This window comes from Teleopsis dalmanni, chromosome 2 (assembly GCF_002237135.1).
Source record: "Teleopsis dalmanni isolate 2A chromosome 2, ASM223713v2, whole genome shotgun sequence".
NCBI classification, from domain to species: Eukaryota; Metazoa; Arthropoda; class Insecta; order Diptera; family Diopsidae; genus Teleopsis; species Teleopsis dalmanni.
This window is the reverse complement of record NC_051847.1, coordinates 121,182,358-121,198,814: the sequence shown is the minus strand read 5'-3', so window position 1 is coordinate 121,198,814 and position 16,457 is coordinate 121,182,358. Positions and strand designations below refer to the sequence as shown.

Below are 16,457 nucleotides of genomic sequence, written 5' to 3'. Positions count from 1 at the left end.
TAGGAATACCATCAAACTTAGCAATCTTACTATATTTTGAGATATTAAATCGGGATCTACATATATAGGTCAGCACTCAGCACTCAACTACGGCACTCAGTTATTTTTATTGGATGTGGTGTTTTATTTGTTATTATTTTTTTTTTGTGGATGAACTAACATCTCGATACATCTATACTATTTAGATCAAAAAGCTAAAATATGTAATTTATGACTTTAAGCTCTTGTAGAACATTATGCAAATGACACACTCTCTTTTACTACTAAATATAAATGCTTTTAACTATTTCATTTTTTTTAGACAACTTCAATCATTTTTTCTCAAATTGGTGAGCATTAATTATTAACAATATTTATTTTACACATTCGCAGTTTTTCTCTTTAAAATTTTATAAATATACCAGAAAATAACATGTACTTTACTGGCACGAAAATTAACCTTTAATAAATAAAAAACTGGAAATTTTATATAATGTATATAATTATATATTTGATATTGTCAATTATTAGTAAATTATTTTAGCATAGCAAGGGGAAGTACGTTATAATAAAAATTATAGAGTATGTAATAATTAAAAATTACATCATTTTTAAATTAAGCACAGTCGATTGACTTATTATTCCATTCACACATTTGAATCATATATAAAAATATATATAGGTGGTTCTTCATCATTATGACAATTTCAATTTATTTGTCCGTGGAACCGTCTGCTGTATGCTGTATGACTATCTGTTGATCTTTTCTCGCGCTAGTAACTTACTCACGATTGTTTTATAATCTAATGAAACTTAATGCAGACTCCCAGTCAATGTTAACAAAATATGAAAGGAAAAATTTACCTAGACAATGTACTGCTTATAAAAACAACTGCTGAAACTCTTGTAATATATGTACAATTCTAATGAAATTAACATCAAAAACGAAATTTGGGGATAAATCCAATATCGCTCAATAATATAAATGAAAATGTATAAGAAATTAGTGATTTATAATAAATCTATATGTGTGAAAGTTATTGATGCTTCAATAAAAAATAAATTAATTTCTCGTTTTTAAGAAGTTAGTATTGAAGCTATTGAAGTTAGTATTCATATTTTAGCACTATTAGAATTTATGTTTAAATATTTCTTTATTTTAAATCTTAAAATGCCTTTTTGCATTTTTAGTTATAATTAAAAATTTGATTAAATTTATAATCGTTAAAAATTTTCAGATAGTGCAAACTCGATAGCAAAATGAATTAATTTTAACATATGTGAATCTACAGGAAAGAGCACTTATAAAAACATAAATTGATAATAAAAAGAAATTAATACACTCATTCAAGATATAAAATATATGTTTTTACATTATGAAAGAATATAATGAAAAATGGACTGTTAGTCAAATTAAGAAAAAGTAAATAATTTAATAAAAATTAAATATTGATTACTTATAGCAAAAATTTAAAAAAAGTATTTTATAAAATAATATCTATAACTAAAAATAAATAAAACATTGTATATACCATATTATGCATACTTTTCTAAAAAATTTCGATTGGTGACCAGGTTAGTGTCTCCTAGTATATTACCAGATCAAACTCTTTCTTTATCGCTCAAACAACCAAAAGTCTTCCGATCTCGTAGGAGAATATTTCCAAATATTAGAAGAAATCCCTTGGCAAACAGATATGTGTAGTTGTCTAATTTGTATTAATTATTGAAATTAGATTAAATGATTTGTTCTTTTTTTATATAGTATTATTATTGTTTATTATTTTTTTTATTTATTTTTATATTAATAAATATATAAATATATACAAATAAATAAAATAAATAAATAAATATATATATATATAAATATATAAACAAATAAAATAAAGGTATATATTGGATAAATTGGAAATTTTGTCTACCCTAACATAGTTTCTTTGAAAGTTCAATTTATTTTCGTATGTTCATGACAGAAACTTGCCGTTTTTGAAGAATTCTTTTATTTTGTTATGCAATTTTAAGAAACACAAATATTCAATACAGAATGATTTTTTATACAAACTTTTAATATCAAAATATATGTTTTCATTTGAGGGCTTATTTCATTCCACTGCGCCAAATATTAAGATACGTCACAGTGCGCCAAATATTAAAATACGTCACTGTTCAAATGAAAAACAACAACAATTAGTAGTTATAATTATAAAGAGGTTTGAGTACATACCTACTTAAGAAAATGTCTGACATGAAAAATGATAGGGAATTCTAGAATATCTCCATAAGACACAAAGTTAATAATCGGAAAATATGTCTAACTAAACAGACCAAACCATTTTTCAGATTCTCATAAATTTTACTATTTATAAAAAAAGATATAATATATTTATATAATTATAAAATGTTATAATTGTATAATGTTATATTATTATAAATATATTATGTTATAAAAAAAGTTTATATGTTACTTTTTTCAAAATTTTTCTTGTAGCTGCAAAATTATTTCGTACAACATATAATAAATCTTATAAAAACCTATAAGACACCTTTTTTTATTTATTTATAACCTGAGTACTTTAATTATAGAAATGTACAAATATATTTAATAAAAAAGAGTTTTAGTTCTCTTTACTCAAATATAAGTAATGCTCTCTAATTTTGAGTTGTAGACTAAACTGTCAAGTAATGAGAACAATTTTAAATGGTCTATTGTGTCAAATTAGTTTAGATATTCCCGTACATGCGTGACTTTACGAATATGTATATGACGAAAATACTGGGGAAGTACATATCAACAATTTGGCAAAAAGCTTTCAAATCTATTTGTTTACTTTTTATGTTTATTTTAGTGAAAAAACAACACATTTTTGTACATGAAAAAATATTATCAGTCTTGTGCTATTAGTAAAAGTTGATAGAGGTATTTTTTCTCCTTAAACGAAGATATTAAATAATTTTTATTTTCTATATTGTATTTAAAATTAAAACATAGTGAAAAGTTTGCAATGGTTGAAACAGTACCAGTATCTTCAAAAACTCCACTGAAATTGCCTAATTGGCTGCAGGCAAGTCTTTTCGAAGATAATCTTAAAAAAAATGTACCGAATTACAAAAGCATCAAAAACTTTCAAGTTCAAGAAGCTTTAAAGGCAGGCGAAAATTTTGCCACACAAATGCTGCAGATTGAAATAGAAGTAACTTTACTAGGTAATATTTAATTTGAGTTTAAATTTATATTTTAAATTCTTATAAAAGAAATGCATTCATTGCTGACATTCATTCCTTGCAGATGATAAAACAAAGACTGTATCCTTTATGTTAAAGCTTCCACATGACAGCATTGTCTTCAAGCATATGTTAAAACTACATAATGTCTTTTATATCGAGTCCAGTATGTATACAGAAATTATACCGGAATTGGAAGCACTATATCGTGATGCAGGACTTGAAGTTAAATTTGGTCCTGAATTTTATAAATTGAAATCTACAGAAAACTACATACTATTGGAGGACTTACGTCCTCGTGGTTTTAAAAATGCTAATCGCTTAGAGGGATTTGACACAGCCCATACCTCTTGTACGCTGAAGAAATTAGCTCAGTATCATGCCGCATCGGCAACACGTGTAGCAGTCAAAGGACCTTATCCAGATCTATATAATATTGGCTTTTATACTGAAGCGAATCATTTCTTTATAGACCAAATGAATGATAGCATAGCAAAACATTTTAGAGAGTCTATGATAACCTATCAAGGTTATGAAACGTATAAGGAAAGTGTGGTAAGTAGATTTAAATGATTAAAAAGAGTAATTTCATAAATAAATTAAAATGATTTAGACTTTTAAGAATGCATTTATTCTGTTTATAGATTAATATTAAATCGTTAGTTTATGAACATTTTATTTCACTTCTAATTTTAAAATATGCCATACCCCATATGTTCTTTGGTGGTATATATTTTCACAATATTTTCAACGAGTATTATGCTTTCATTTCTCATAAAAAATAATATCATTATTTCTCTTACATGCTTCTTCAAGGAACAATTGCAATCCAAACTAACAGATGATCTCTATAAAATTACTAAAGTTGATGCAAGTGAATTTAATGTGTTAAATCATGGTGATTTCTGGTGCAATAATATTATGTTTCAATATGATGCCTTTGGTAAAATCAAGGAAACCTATTTTGTAGATTTCCAATTACCAAAATATGGCTCTCCCTCACAGGATTTATTCTACATATTAATATCGTCAACCCAGTTTGACATTAAACTGAAACAGTTTGATTACTTTATTAAATACTATCACGAACATTTAATAGAACATCTAAAACTATTGAACTATCCAAAGCAACTGCCCACTTTGAGAGATTTACAGCTACAGCTCTGCAAATATGGACTATGGGGTTATCTCTATAATACATGTAATATATTATAAAGAAAAACTAATAAATATTTCTAGGTTACCTTACCGCAACTGGTGTTATGGGCACAGTACTAATGGAATCTACTGAAGATTCAGAAGCCAAAAAAATACTTGGTGATGCCGCTGCTGGAGAGAGATTTAAGAGGCTTGCGCTTACAAATGACAGATATCGGAAACATATTGAACCTTTAATGCAATGGCTACTAAATCGCGGTGCACTGGAGTGATAATTATCAATTGTTTACGTCAACTATTTTTTATTATTAACTTAAACTTGTGATTTCTGCAAAAATTTTTATAATAATTTTGATCAGCTTGATAATCAAACTTTTATATACGTTTTGTTAAATATAGTTTTCTATAATAAAACAATATAAAGTCAGATAATACTTACAAGCACAGTTAAGGAATTTGATATGAATTTAAAAAAGTTTATAGCTTTACTTCCAATGAAATTATTAAAATTCTTAGAAAAATGCACTGTTTTTATTTTACTTTTGTATATGAAAGATTAGTTTTAAATGTTGATCTATATTTAATATAATATATTATAATATAACATTTACGTTTATAATACTCATAATATTTACAAGTTAATTATGCATACCATAAATGATCTATATAATCTCGATTCATAAATAATTTACTATTTCTGTTTAAAACATAAAAAAATTTAGCAGTTGATAAGATATTTGTTGTGAAATTTTGCTAGAAAGGTAATACCATACCTGGAAAGGGTTTTTTAGATTTTGATTTTGATTTTAATCTGCTTCATACATTTTTTCTCCTTAATTATTTCCTAAAGCAAAACGGATCACCTGTTGATAAATTTTAAACAGTTGGAGAGCTTTAGTATAGGAGAAGTTAAATGCTTGACAACGTCTATATTACAATTATTTTTATATTGGACTTATATTTGGGAGTCAGTATAACCTATTATATATCTCTATAGGCTTATAAAGTTATTACGATTATACTATGCTATATTTAGGTATCTATTAAAGTGATTAATGGACTTAAGTTTGAGGTATTAGACATTAGTCTATATATTTAGTTAATTATATGTATTTTAAGCTAATTTTATTAATAAAAAAATAAAACCCATGGCAGTTAGCTTTCCATATAAGATGAATATTTGATAAACAAGAACTTTATTGAAACGGTTAATAAGAGGCAAATGCATAAACTTTATAATAGTATGTATTAAGCCCAGAGCATATTTTTCATTTAAACATGTACCAAAATGATTTTTATTACTGAATGGCTTTAACTTTAACTATTTAATAAATATATTTCAACTAATGGAGATGCAGATATTAACTGTCACATGTTAAGGCATGTATTTTGCAAACATCACAAATACAGTTTGTGCTTCTTAAAAATAAAACATAAGAAACCTGCCTAGAATATGTTACAATATAAAGAAATAAACTGCAGTCTAGAATATGTGCAATTTATAAATACATTAGATAAATTCTATTAAGATCCGCATTGCTATAGTTCAGATTTAGATTTGGTCATTCTTTTACAAATCGGGCAACTTTCGGACATCTCCGATTTAGCTGAAATTCTTTTTATAAGATCCTTTCATAAAATAAGAATACCCGTATCTTGGGAAAAAAATTTGTAATTTTTTCCCTAAGAGATATGGACCAATGGGGTTTTGGCAATTAACATTGTAGACACATTCTTAAACGACCATATCTCAGACTCCATAAATGATAGAAACTTGAAATTTATTGCATTTTAAAAATAATTGATTGAATTTTTAAGAAATAATTTAAACAATTAATATTGTTTATATTTAAGTACTAATATTAACCGTTAAATTTCAAAAAAAAATTTTCCAATAATGAGGTCATTCTTGCCAAAATCCGTCCGATTTGTGAAAGACTGACCCATATGCAAATTACTAATTCTGCTCTATTTACAACTAACTTTAATTAATACTTTTTAAATGTTATGTATAGTATAACCAATTTACCGAGAGCATTCCATACCAACACCTTTGTTTATAATTGAACAAATAGATTGTCAATTACATTAAATCTAAAATAATAACAAAGCTCATAGTAAGGTGTATATTTTTTTTATAATTATGTTATTTGCATTTGACAAATACTGGCTAGGCAAATATATATATATTTAAAAAGGGAGTAATTTTTTATAAATTTATTATAATGCAATTATTGGCAAGTCATGTGTACTCACTTTACAATGCGACTAGCGTCTTATTTGTTTTTATTGTTGAAGTACATGTGTACAACTAAATTTTATAAGATCAAATAAGGCATGGACTTATTAATATTCAATTAACATATGTAAATAAATGTGATAAAAATATTTATTTATTCTAAGGTGAGTCTTGACTCATTCTCTGAGGCAAATTCTGATATTCCATTTGATATACTCGTAAGCTCACACTATCAAATTGGCCAATATCAGCAAACAAATAAACAAACAAACGAAATTATGCATTTGAAACTCTATCTATATCAAACTATATCACATGTCTATAATTGGAGATACTCTATTCCATAATTATTGTCGCTATAAAAGAAAGTGGGAACTAAAAATGGTAAAAAAAGTTATCAATCAAACAATTGAAATATCTCAAATAAAAGCATTCGCAATCGATTTGATTACTTGGCACTTACGTTAGTCGTTTGATTTTGGGGTTGGGTATTTCGTTACCTTATTTGTTAATGTTATAAATTAACCTTTTTAATAATTTGATAAGAATATTTTCCTATGAATTCATGTTCTTAGCCAAAAGCAGCTTAACTGGTAAGGCATACGAAATGTTAATTGGCTTGCAACAGTTCAGTGGGATTTTTGCATTTGAAAGGTAAAAACTGTGGAATATTGAATATAGTAAAATGAAATAAAATTTCCATTTAAAATACAATTGTTTATACAGTTTGATAAATTAATTTTCTTTTAACATTTTTTGAATCTTATCAGTTTCATTGAAATCTATTGTGTACCAAATTCACTCAGGCATTTTATAGATTGCTGTCGCTGGCAACTTCCCTGCATATTTTAGTTAGTCGTGTTGTTGAATAAAAAAACTAAAGTGAGCTGTGTTATATTTTTCTATAAATAATAATTTGTGTAATTAATTATTTAAGTGACATAAATTACAAAATCAATAAAATTAATTCAACACTTCAAGTACTTTCATAATTTAATATTTTTATACTTAATTAAACGATTAAATTTAGTAAGTTATTCCTTACACTTTTGATAACTGTTGACTCAACTTCCAAACATATTAATTTCTTTAATTCAAATTTTTTCATTACCATAAATTATATCAAAAAAAAATAAAAACTGTAAACCTTTATCAATTATTATTGTTATCAAATTGCTGAAGTGATTTAAGTTAACTAAGTTTAAAGTTTATAATAGCGATTGTTTTAAGTGCTGCTGTTTTGACTAATATGCATATACATATTTTTAATTTACAGGAAAATATAATAAGTGATAAGGTTACTTTTAAAGTAAATATTAAAATTTCAACCCCCTGCACACTTAAGCACCGCCTTTTTATTAAGAGCGACATCTGGTGGTGAAATTTTGCAATATATAAATATATAACAGTTGCCCCAAGCATGGACTTAAACCGAATGAGCAAAATGAAATGTTGTATAAAAATCAAACCTTCTACCAAGAAATGTAAACTATTATTAATAATACTACCTTTGAATTCTACTAATACTTTTAAATACTAATTCAAAAAGTGAATTAACATTATATAAGATCATAGTAAATAAATAGTTAAATAAAGTAGTGGATGTATGGTATATAAAAAATAAAGCCACGAAAGAAGGATTTCTCATTGTCTGCATGGATGAAGCAGTTGTTTCTTTGATCTTCGATTTAATTTATATTAAAATTGTTCATTTATTGAAATATACTCATTCCTTACAAGAACTGTATGCATAGACTCTCATCCACAATGATCATATAGTTTATTTATATAGTATGCAGGTTGATTTAAATAAAAATTATTTTTCTAGAATAAAAAATAAATCCTATCATCTCTTACTACTGCTATATGAAAGTTCAACTCTTCACAAAAAAACTATCCCATTATCCTACCAGTTCCAAATGCAATAGAAAATATTATTTCTTAGAAATACTTTCGCTTCTAGTGCTATATAGCAACTGCAACTAAATATTATAAAACTAAATGAAGAATATGCTTATTAAAGACAGCTTTGCTCATTTAATTATCGTCCAGCTAAAACAGAGAGACTTTTTTGGTTTCATTAGAATAATAGGATAATGAAACATTTTCTATACCGTATCATTATTGATAAAAACTGGATATATCATGTGAATATTAAATAAAAATTCATTATCTGTAGCGATACCTAATTATATGCTCTCGAAACTATGAGCTCTTTAAGCGAATTAAAACAATCGATCAATTCAATGAGCGGTTGTCACCCCATTAATAACTTTTTTATCAAAGGATAAGAATTAAATCATAATAATATGAGATAAAACTAAATGCAACTATAACTGCGGCATATATATGTGTCGACTAAATAAATAATTGCAGGTATCATGCCAAAACACTAAAAATCTGGCTTTCGAAAAGAAGAAAAATTATTTGATAGTGCGAACTCATCAAAGAAGATCTAATATAGGAAAATTGACATAGTCGGTATTGAGAAAGCTAAAAAAATATTAATAATTGCTAGTATTAATATTTAAATTACAATATGTTCAACTGTATTTGAAATTAACTTTAGTATCAAATAAATAATGTGTTTAGTACTGTTTAATGAAGCGATAACAAAACGACGTCAACTAATTAATATATAAGGCTCCACAATATTCTTTATGTTAATAAAAAAAAATATTGAAAAAAAAGTAATTGACGTAAAACTGAATTTTTCCTGCAAATCTTCCCTGTCCACCTATAAAATCTATAAGTAAAAGTTCTATAATTCAGTTGACTTCAAAAATGTGTGACAATAATAATCAAGTAAAGCTAATATTAAATAAAAGAATACAAGCAGGTTATAATAACCAACATAGTGGCGGCCTCAATGAAAACAAGGAACACAAAGTAAAAGTGGAGATAGTTAGATAAATATAGGCTTAAGTCCTCGAAGAACCGTTTCCACTTAAGATGATTATTTTCAAAGTAAACTTTGTTTCTAATTTAGTGTTCCCTTGTGATGTGATTAGATTCACCACAATATATTATTCCTTCGTTATTTTCTATTACCTACCTGTCGATTCTCTTGTTTTCTATATATTCTCTATATGATTTTCTACCTTATATTTATTTTTATTCTCTCATCTCTATGATTCTTTTTGTTTAATAATTTAGACTTTGGTACCATTCAAAACTATTTTATTTTTGTACAGTATTTGTAGAAGATTCTCATACGATATTTTAAGAACTAAACAAATCGTGTTAGTCTTTATTATATTTTATTAATTTTTTATTTTTTAACTTTACAATTTAACATAATAGATGGGCTAATAGATCTAAACTGATCCATTGAATGACCTGTATAACCTATTTATGTAATAAGCTTATGTAAAAGTTATTGCTCTGAATTGTATATTCAAAAATTATACTTTTCTAATTATTTTTCCTTGCAGTTCATAATGGCACCTATAGCAAACGGATCTGCAGCACAATTGCTGATCGAGAACAATTTACCACTATGGCTGGACACTGTGAAGTTACAAAAGGCAGTGCAAAAGAAATTAGGAAATTTCAATTTAATCAAATCCATAAACATTGAGGATCACATTAAGTCCGAAGAAGATTTTTCATCACTTATGCTTCGCATCAATGTGGAAGTAGAAGTTGATGGTAAGTTCCTATTACTATAAAAGTGGAAAATATATACCTATACATTCAAACATTCAATACAATCAAAAAAATTATAGCAATCGCAACTGTAATAAAAATAAAATTATTATTGGCTTTACTCTATCAGGAACATAGACTTGTTACATAGAATCTCCAACTATTTCTGTCTCTAGCAATATAACCTAATTCATTTTAAGATTTGCCGGTTTCATTTGTTATCGTTCTTCTCCAAGTGTTACATAGTGTTTCTATGTGTCTGTTGCCTTGGGAGTTCCATTGAAGTGTTGTGTCGTATACTTCCTCGTACGCTTAACTTGTGTGTTGATATCTTCTTGGTTTGTTCGTTGAAGTAGTTCCATATTTGAAATTCTACGTGGCCACTAAATTCTCGAAATATTACGCAGACATCTGTAATTAAAATTTTGAAGTATTCTTTGTATTTTACTGTTGACCTATAAAGTTTCTGACCCATAAAATTGGACGGATTTTACACAGGCTTTGTAAACATGAATTTTTGTTTGAGGAGATATTTCATTTGAATTTCATACACTGCAAAGATTACAGAACGCTATTCTGATATACTGCTATTCACATCCATGTGTATTAAAGTAAATACCCAAATAGCCTTTCAATAATGAAAGGTCATCAACATATTTTTATATTTGGATCTTTATATGTTTGAAATATCATAAATACTCATGCAACTATTACTCTATCCATTTGATAAAAGTAATTATTAACTTTGATTAGTTTTAATTATATCAGCAATCACAAATATTCAACTTATTTGCTAGTAAATGTATTATAATTTCAGCTGGAAATACCACCACTACTTCTTTTATATTGAAGACCAATTATGCCAATGAAGAGATTATCAACATTGTCAATACACTGCAGTTACTACCAAAGGAGGAAAAAATGTATCATACAATAATTCCGAAATTTGAGGCACTTTACGGAGATAAGACTAGCAAAAAAGTAAAATTTGCTCCACAAGCATTCAAATTCGACAACAGTTTGGATACAGATTACATACTGTTGGACGATTTGCAGACAAATCATTATAAGAACGTAAAGGGTGCAACACTCAATATGGAGCATATGAAGCATGCATTGAACAAACTAGCAGAATTCCATGCCGCTTCCGCTTGTTATGTGGAACACCATGGCATGTTTAGCGAAGAGTTCACAGTAAGCATCTTCAGTGAATCAAATCGTATTTTGCTTAAAAGGTTCAATGCATCTGATGTATTCCTACAACATTTGAAGAAATGGAAAAATGGTGATTATTATTATCAAAAACTCGCTGATAGCGATAAGTATATCATTGATCGTTTACTTGAATTACAAAAAGTTAATCCCCGTGAATTTAATGTGCTCAATCATGGGGATTGTTGCGTTAACAATATAATGTTCAAGTATGATGCATCGGGCAAAATAGAAGACACAGTATTTTTAGATTTTCAAGTTGGAAAATATGGCTCACCAGCTAATGATTTGTATTATTTAATTTTATCTTCGGCCGATTTAAGCATAAAATATACAGAATTCGACTTCTTTGTTCGTTTCTACTACGACAAGCTAATTGAAAATCTGAAATTGCTGGAATATCATCGGCCACTACCTAAACTACGGAGTTTACACAATACTCTACTCAAACACGGCTTGGCCGGTAAGTGTTTAATTAACATCAAATTATATTTTCAATTTTACCTTATTTATTTATAGCTTACATGGTTGTATCGAAGGTGCTACCAATTATAATGTTGGACAAAACTGATAACAAACACTACTCAAATTGTTTAAATGACGAGACGAAAATGAGAGAACTCATGTACAAAAATCACAAATACGTGCAGGCCGTGAATGAATTATTGCCATGGTTGGATAATCGCGGCTTGTTGGACTGGAAATGAGGAAGTTAATTTTTGACATCTTATTTTATTAAAAATTATTCTGTTGAAAAAATTGTATTCCATGTCAAAGCTTTTTGTTTACAAAACGTTAACGTATTAATATTCTATAATTATAGACAGATTTAAGGTTAAAATTATTTTAAAAATAATTTGTCATGTCATTAGAGTGTGTTTAATAAAAATATATATTTTAATCTTGAAAAAAACCCCAGTATTTAAGCATATAAACAAAACTTTGGTGATTTGTTAAACACAATAACCAGATTCTAAGAACTGTGTGTACTAGTGTTGTTAATCTAAAAATAATTGCAACTTCTGATTTAATGACTGTAATTGTTCTCTTCATGAATTAAGGAGTTGATTATATCATATATCAGAACACACTGACAAAAACAATGTAAATAATATAACATATGAGTTACATGTTTTTAATATATATATACGTTTTAAGTTAGATTATACAGGCGACCCTTATAAGAATTAAAGAGTTTAAGAATAACCTTAAAACTTTGGCAAAACCTGATATACTCTTCTGAGAGAGATCCTGAAGCTGGCCTAGATCCTCAAAAGAAATTCTTAACAAAACAGCTGTAAGACACTTTCAGCGTCCTCTCCCTCAACTGTATTTTAATATCTATTACCTTTTAACAAAAAAAAAATCCAGTTAGCTGCCATTAAACTATAATCTTCCAAGAAAACACCTAAATTTATATTAACAATTTGAAATAAATGTATCATCTAATCTTTCCTCCAAGATATTTGAAACCATAATGAGGGGTATTATAACTGAAAAGTAAGTAATATGGTAAAAAAATTTAACCGGCTTGATTCATTGTGTTTGAAGTAAGAAGTATCTACTTAACTACTATTGTCACAAAACATTTTTCTGAAATTTTAAAAATTTTAAAATTTAAACCAAATTTTCAACAAAATAACCAAATATAGACTTAAAACCTATGAAAGGTTTAAAGAGATTTAAGATATGACATACTTTCGTCAAACTCTTCGTAGCAAAAATATATATTACAAAGCAAATCTTGCGATTTCATCTAGTATAGATTTCATCTAGCTTATATTAAGACTATAGTATTGTAAGAGAATCTCTAGAATTTAAAAGAAGCCAACCAGAATAAAGATGTTTACAAATTGATGAACTTTCTTATCTAAAATTATTTGCTGCACAAAAGATTTGCCATGATGATCGCACGACTCTACTTGGTTTCCGTTGAGAGACAGTATTCTATAAAAGATCGAATGTGAGAAAATATTTTTTTCGAATGCCATTACTGCTTAAGCAAACATCTTTCCTTCCGCATTCTCTGAGCTATTGACGACACGTTCACAAACAGATTTAAAGGAATAGGTAAACGACTGCTGATATGATATTATATATACATATAATAAATACTTTGCACATAACAGTTTGTTTCATTTTATATTAAATTTTAAGAAATTTCACAAAACTATTCACAACAGCATAATTTTATACTGAACAATACTGTATAAAGGTGAATTGTCCAAATTTAAATTAACTTGATTTTTAGAAATGACGACGCAAATCTATTTTCAGTTGTCAAAATTCCCATACAAATCTTATTGACTTGAACTTTTTTTCCTATCAAAATCAAAAATAATTTAAGACTACTGCGGAAAATGTAATCAAAACTCTAGTGGTAAACGCAATTCCAATTGCAAGCAATTCTTTAAGTTGAAGACTTTCAATGGTGGATGTAAAAGCAATGACAGATCTTGCATTGACTCGATGAAAACTATGAAAATATTATTAAACTGAACTATTTATCAGTTAGCTATCACTACTACGAAATACATATTACTGCTTAGAAATATACTGAAAAAAATATTAAAAAAAAAATATTAAAAATATATATTAAAAATATATATTAAAAATATACCATATTTGTTAAAAATATGTATTTTATAGAAATTATTTTTATTGCTTTTTCAAAAACTTTATTCCTAGTATAACCAATGTGAGAGAGTGTTCATTTATTTGAATTGAAGTAAAACTACATTTTTATGTTCGTAAAACATTTTCTCAACATATGTTATGGTAGTGGAATACTTTTTGCAATTACTGTAGGTCGGCTTTCTTTTCATATAATATACTTATCTGTATATATTAGTTTTTACAAATTAACGGAGAGACTAAATTTAAGATTAATTTGTTGAAATTTAAACGTAGTTTCTCTTTTTTAAAAAAAATAACCATATCTTTTTATCTTTTATTGAAACAGTATCTCGTCAGTTTCAGTCAATATTTACCGGACTTTGGACTTTTTATGAGAAATGACTCCGCAGTTTTTGAATTGCTTTTTAATAGATTTTATTTATGAGTTGAAAACATAAATTTTAAATGTCATTGTTAATAAAAATTATTCACCTACAATATATAATGTAATACAAACAATTTAGATTTCATATGGTTATTTGCAAGTTTACGAAAAAAATAGTAATTTGTATTAAGGAGAAATAAATTAATTAAATATGCACACATATCAGACACAATCACTTTTTTATATTTACTTAAATATTTTACACCACTTTTAGAGATCATAATAGTTGCAAAGAACCGATTGTTTATACTAGAAAATTAAAAATCCAATTTCCATACAATTAAATAAAATTAATAAAGATTTATACTTATATAGATTTAGACTTATATAGACTTATAATATATAGTCTTTAATTATATTACTTTTGTAAGTGCAAATGTACAGATCTGATTTACAGATCTTAAAATTCCACGGTCCTTAAGACAACATTAAATAATATTCACATTTAATTAAATGCCAAAAGGGAAAACTTAAGGCCGTTTAAATGATTAAAGAGGCATTTTAATATTTTTTTTTTTGTTAAAAAAAATTACTCTATTATATTTTATACATATTTTTGAATGTTTAATTTCTTAATCACCAAAATTGTTATTATTATGTTACAAATTCTTGCATATATTTGTTAATTACTTACAGAAAATGGACATACCTCAATTTATGGACCTGTGATATGGACCTTGTTTAGTATAATCTTCACAGTCAAAAATAAAAAATCATGTTTTATTTATAAAAATGTGACCTTTTCATTAACAATAGCCACTTACAAAAAATCGTTAGGTCTGTAATATTTAACCTTGTTTTGTTCTATATAATTTATTATATTGAAGAGTTGACCAAAAAGGATGGTCATAAATAAATCGGCACAAGTATGTAAATGCGCAGACAAATTACTATAATTGTGCTGCAGAGAAATAAATATTATTTATAGAAATGCTGTAAGTTTTAACACAGAAATTAAAGACACAGATAAGTAGGAGCAGAAACAAATACATTATTATACTCGTATGTTAAGAATTTTTAATGCATTAAGCTATTTACTAAACATAACATCTGAGAATGCTTTATATATGAACATTATGTTTGGAATCTTATTTGTTTAAGGGGTTCTGTCCATCATCAGATAACGGTCCTTAAGTTATAGTCTCATTACAACAAACAGTCCGAATGATTGCTATTTAGCAAATGTTCGTAGGCTTGGTTGGATAACCATTCATTGGATTATCTTTAAAACGCAGTAAATTTCGAGTTCCTACCATTTATAGAACTTGAGATATAGCCATTTGAAAATGTATCTACAATGCCAATTCTCAAAGCCCCATGGGTTTATATCTTCTAAGAAAAAAAATTACAAAATTTTTTCTCGAAATATGGGTCTTCTTATTTCATAAAAGGAGTCCATAAAAAAAAATTTTAGTCAAATCGAGATCATGGGTTCAAAAAGGTGTCCGATTTGTAAAAGAATGACCCATAATACAATATATGCAACAAATATAAAAACTGAATCCAATACTCGTCAAATCATGACAGCAGCTTTAAAGGATCTATATCTGAGATTTGGATATCTGCCAAGGAACTTTGTTGATTTCAGATTATTAATATGACAGTGATGACAAGTTTCATCACTGGTTTACCACCTATTACTCGTATTATTAATTGTTTTATTTAGGTTTTACTTAAAACGGATTTTGCATAAAACGAATGATTTCTTTAGTCTCCTTTAGAACGTTTTAAGCATGAAATACTGTAAATATAAAAAGAACTTACCTCTATGCACTGGACACTTGTATGTTCCAAATATATTGACCAAATAAATAAAAAAATAAATCTAATTTTTCACACACAATAAATAATAATCTTATGCAAATTACATTTTATAGAACAAATTTACTTAAATGTATTTATTATTTTCAAAATTTACTGCTAATGCAACAGCGATTC

General features: G+C 26.7%; 2 protein-coding genes across 2 annotated transcripts; both read left to right on the top strand.

The window, feature by feature from the left end:
* The first annotated feature begins 2,886 nt into the window (after positions 1-2,886).
* On the top strand, positions 2,887-4,726 carry LOC119678384. Its single transcript, XM_038090185.1, has 4 exons — positions 2,887-3,183; positions 3,266-3,756; positions 4,018-4,384; positions 4,441-4,726. Exons 1-4 carry the CDS (start codon positions 2,982-2,984, stop codon positions 4,629-4,631), a joined length of 1,251 nt encoding a protein of 416 aa, XP_037946113.1. The 5' UTR covers positions 2,887-2,981; the 3' UTR covers positions 4,632-4,726.
* A 2,432-nt stretch (positions 4,727-7,158) lies between these two features.
* LOC119682160 lies at positions 7,159-12,249 on the top strand. The gene is made up of 4 exons (XM_038095522.1): positions 7,159-7,252; positions 10,033-10,249; positions 11,064-11,921; positions 11,978-12,249. The coding sequence occupies exons 2-4, from the start codon at positions 10,039-10,041 to the stop codon at positions 12,163-12,165; spliced, it is 1,257 nt and encodes a 418-aa protein (XP_037951450.1). The 5' UTR covers positions 7,159-7,252; positions 10,033-10,038; the 3' UTR covers positions 12,166-12,249.
* Positions 12,250-16,457: the final 4,208 nt, after the last annotated feature.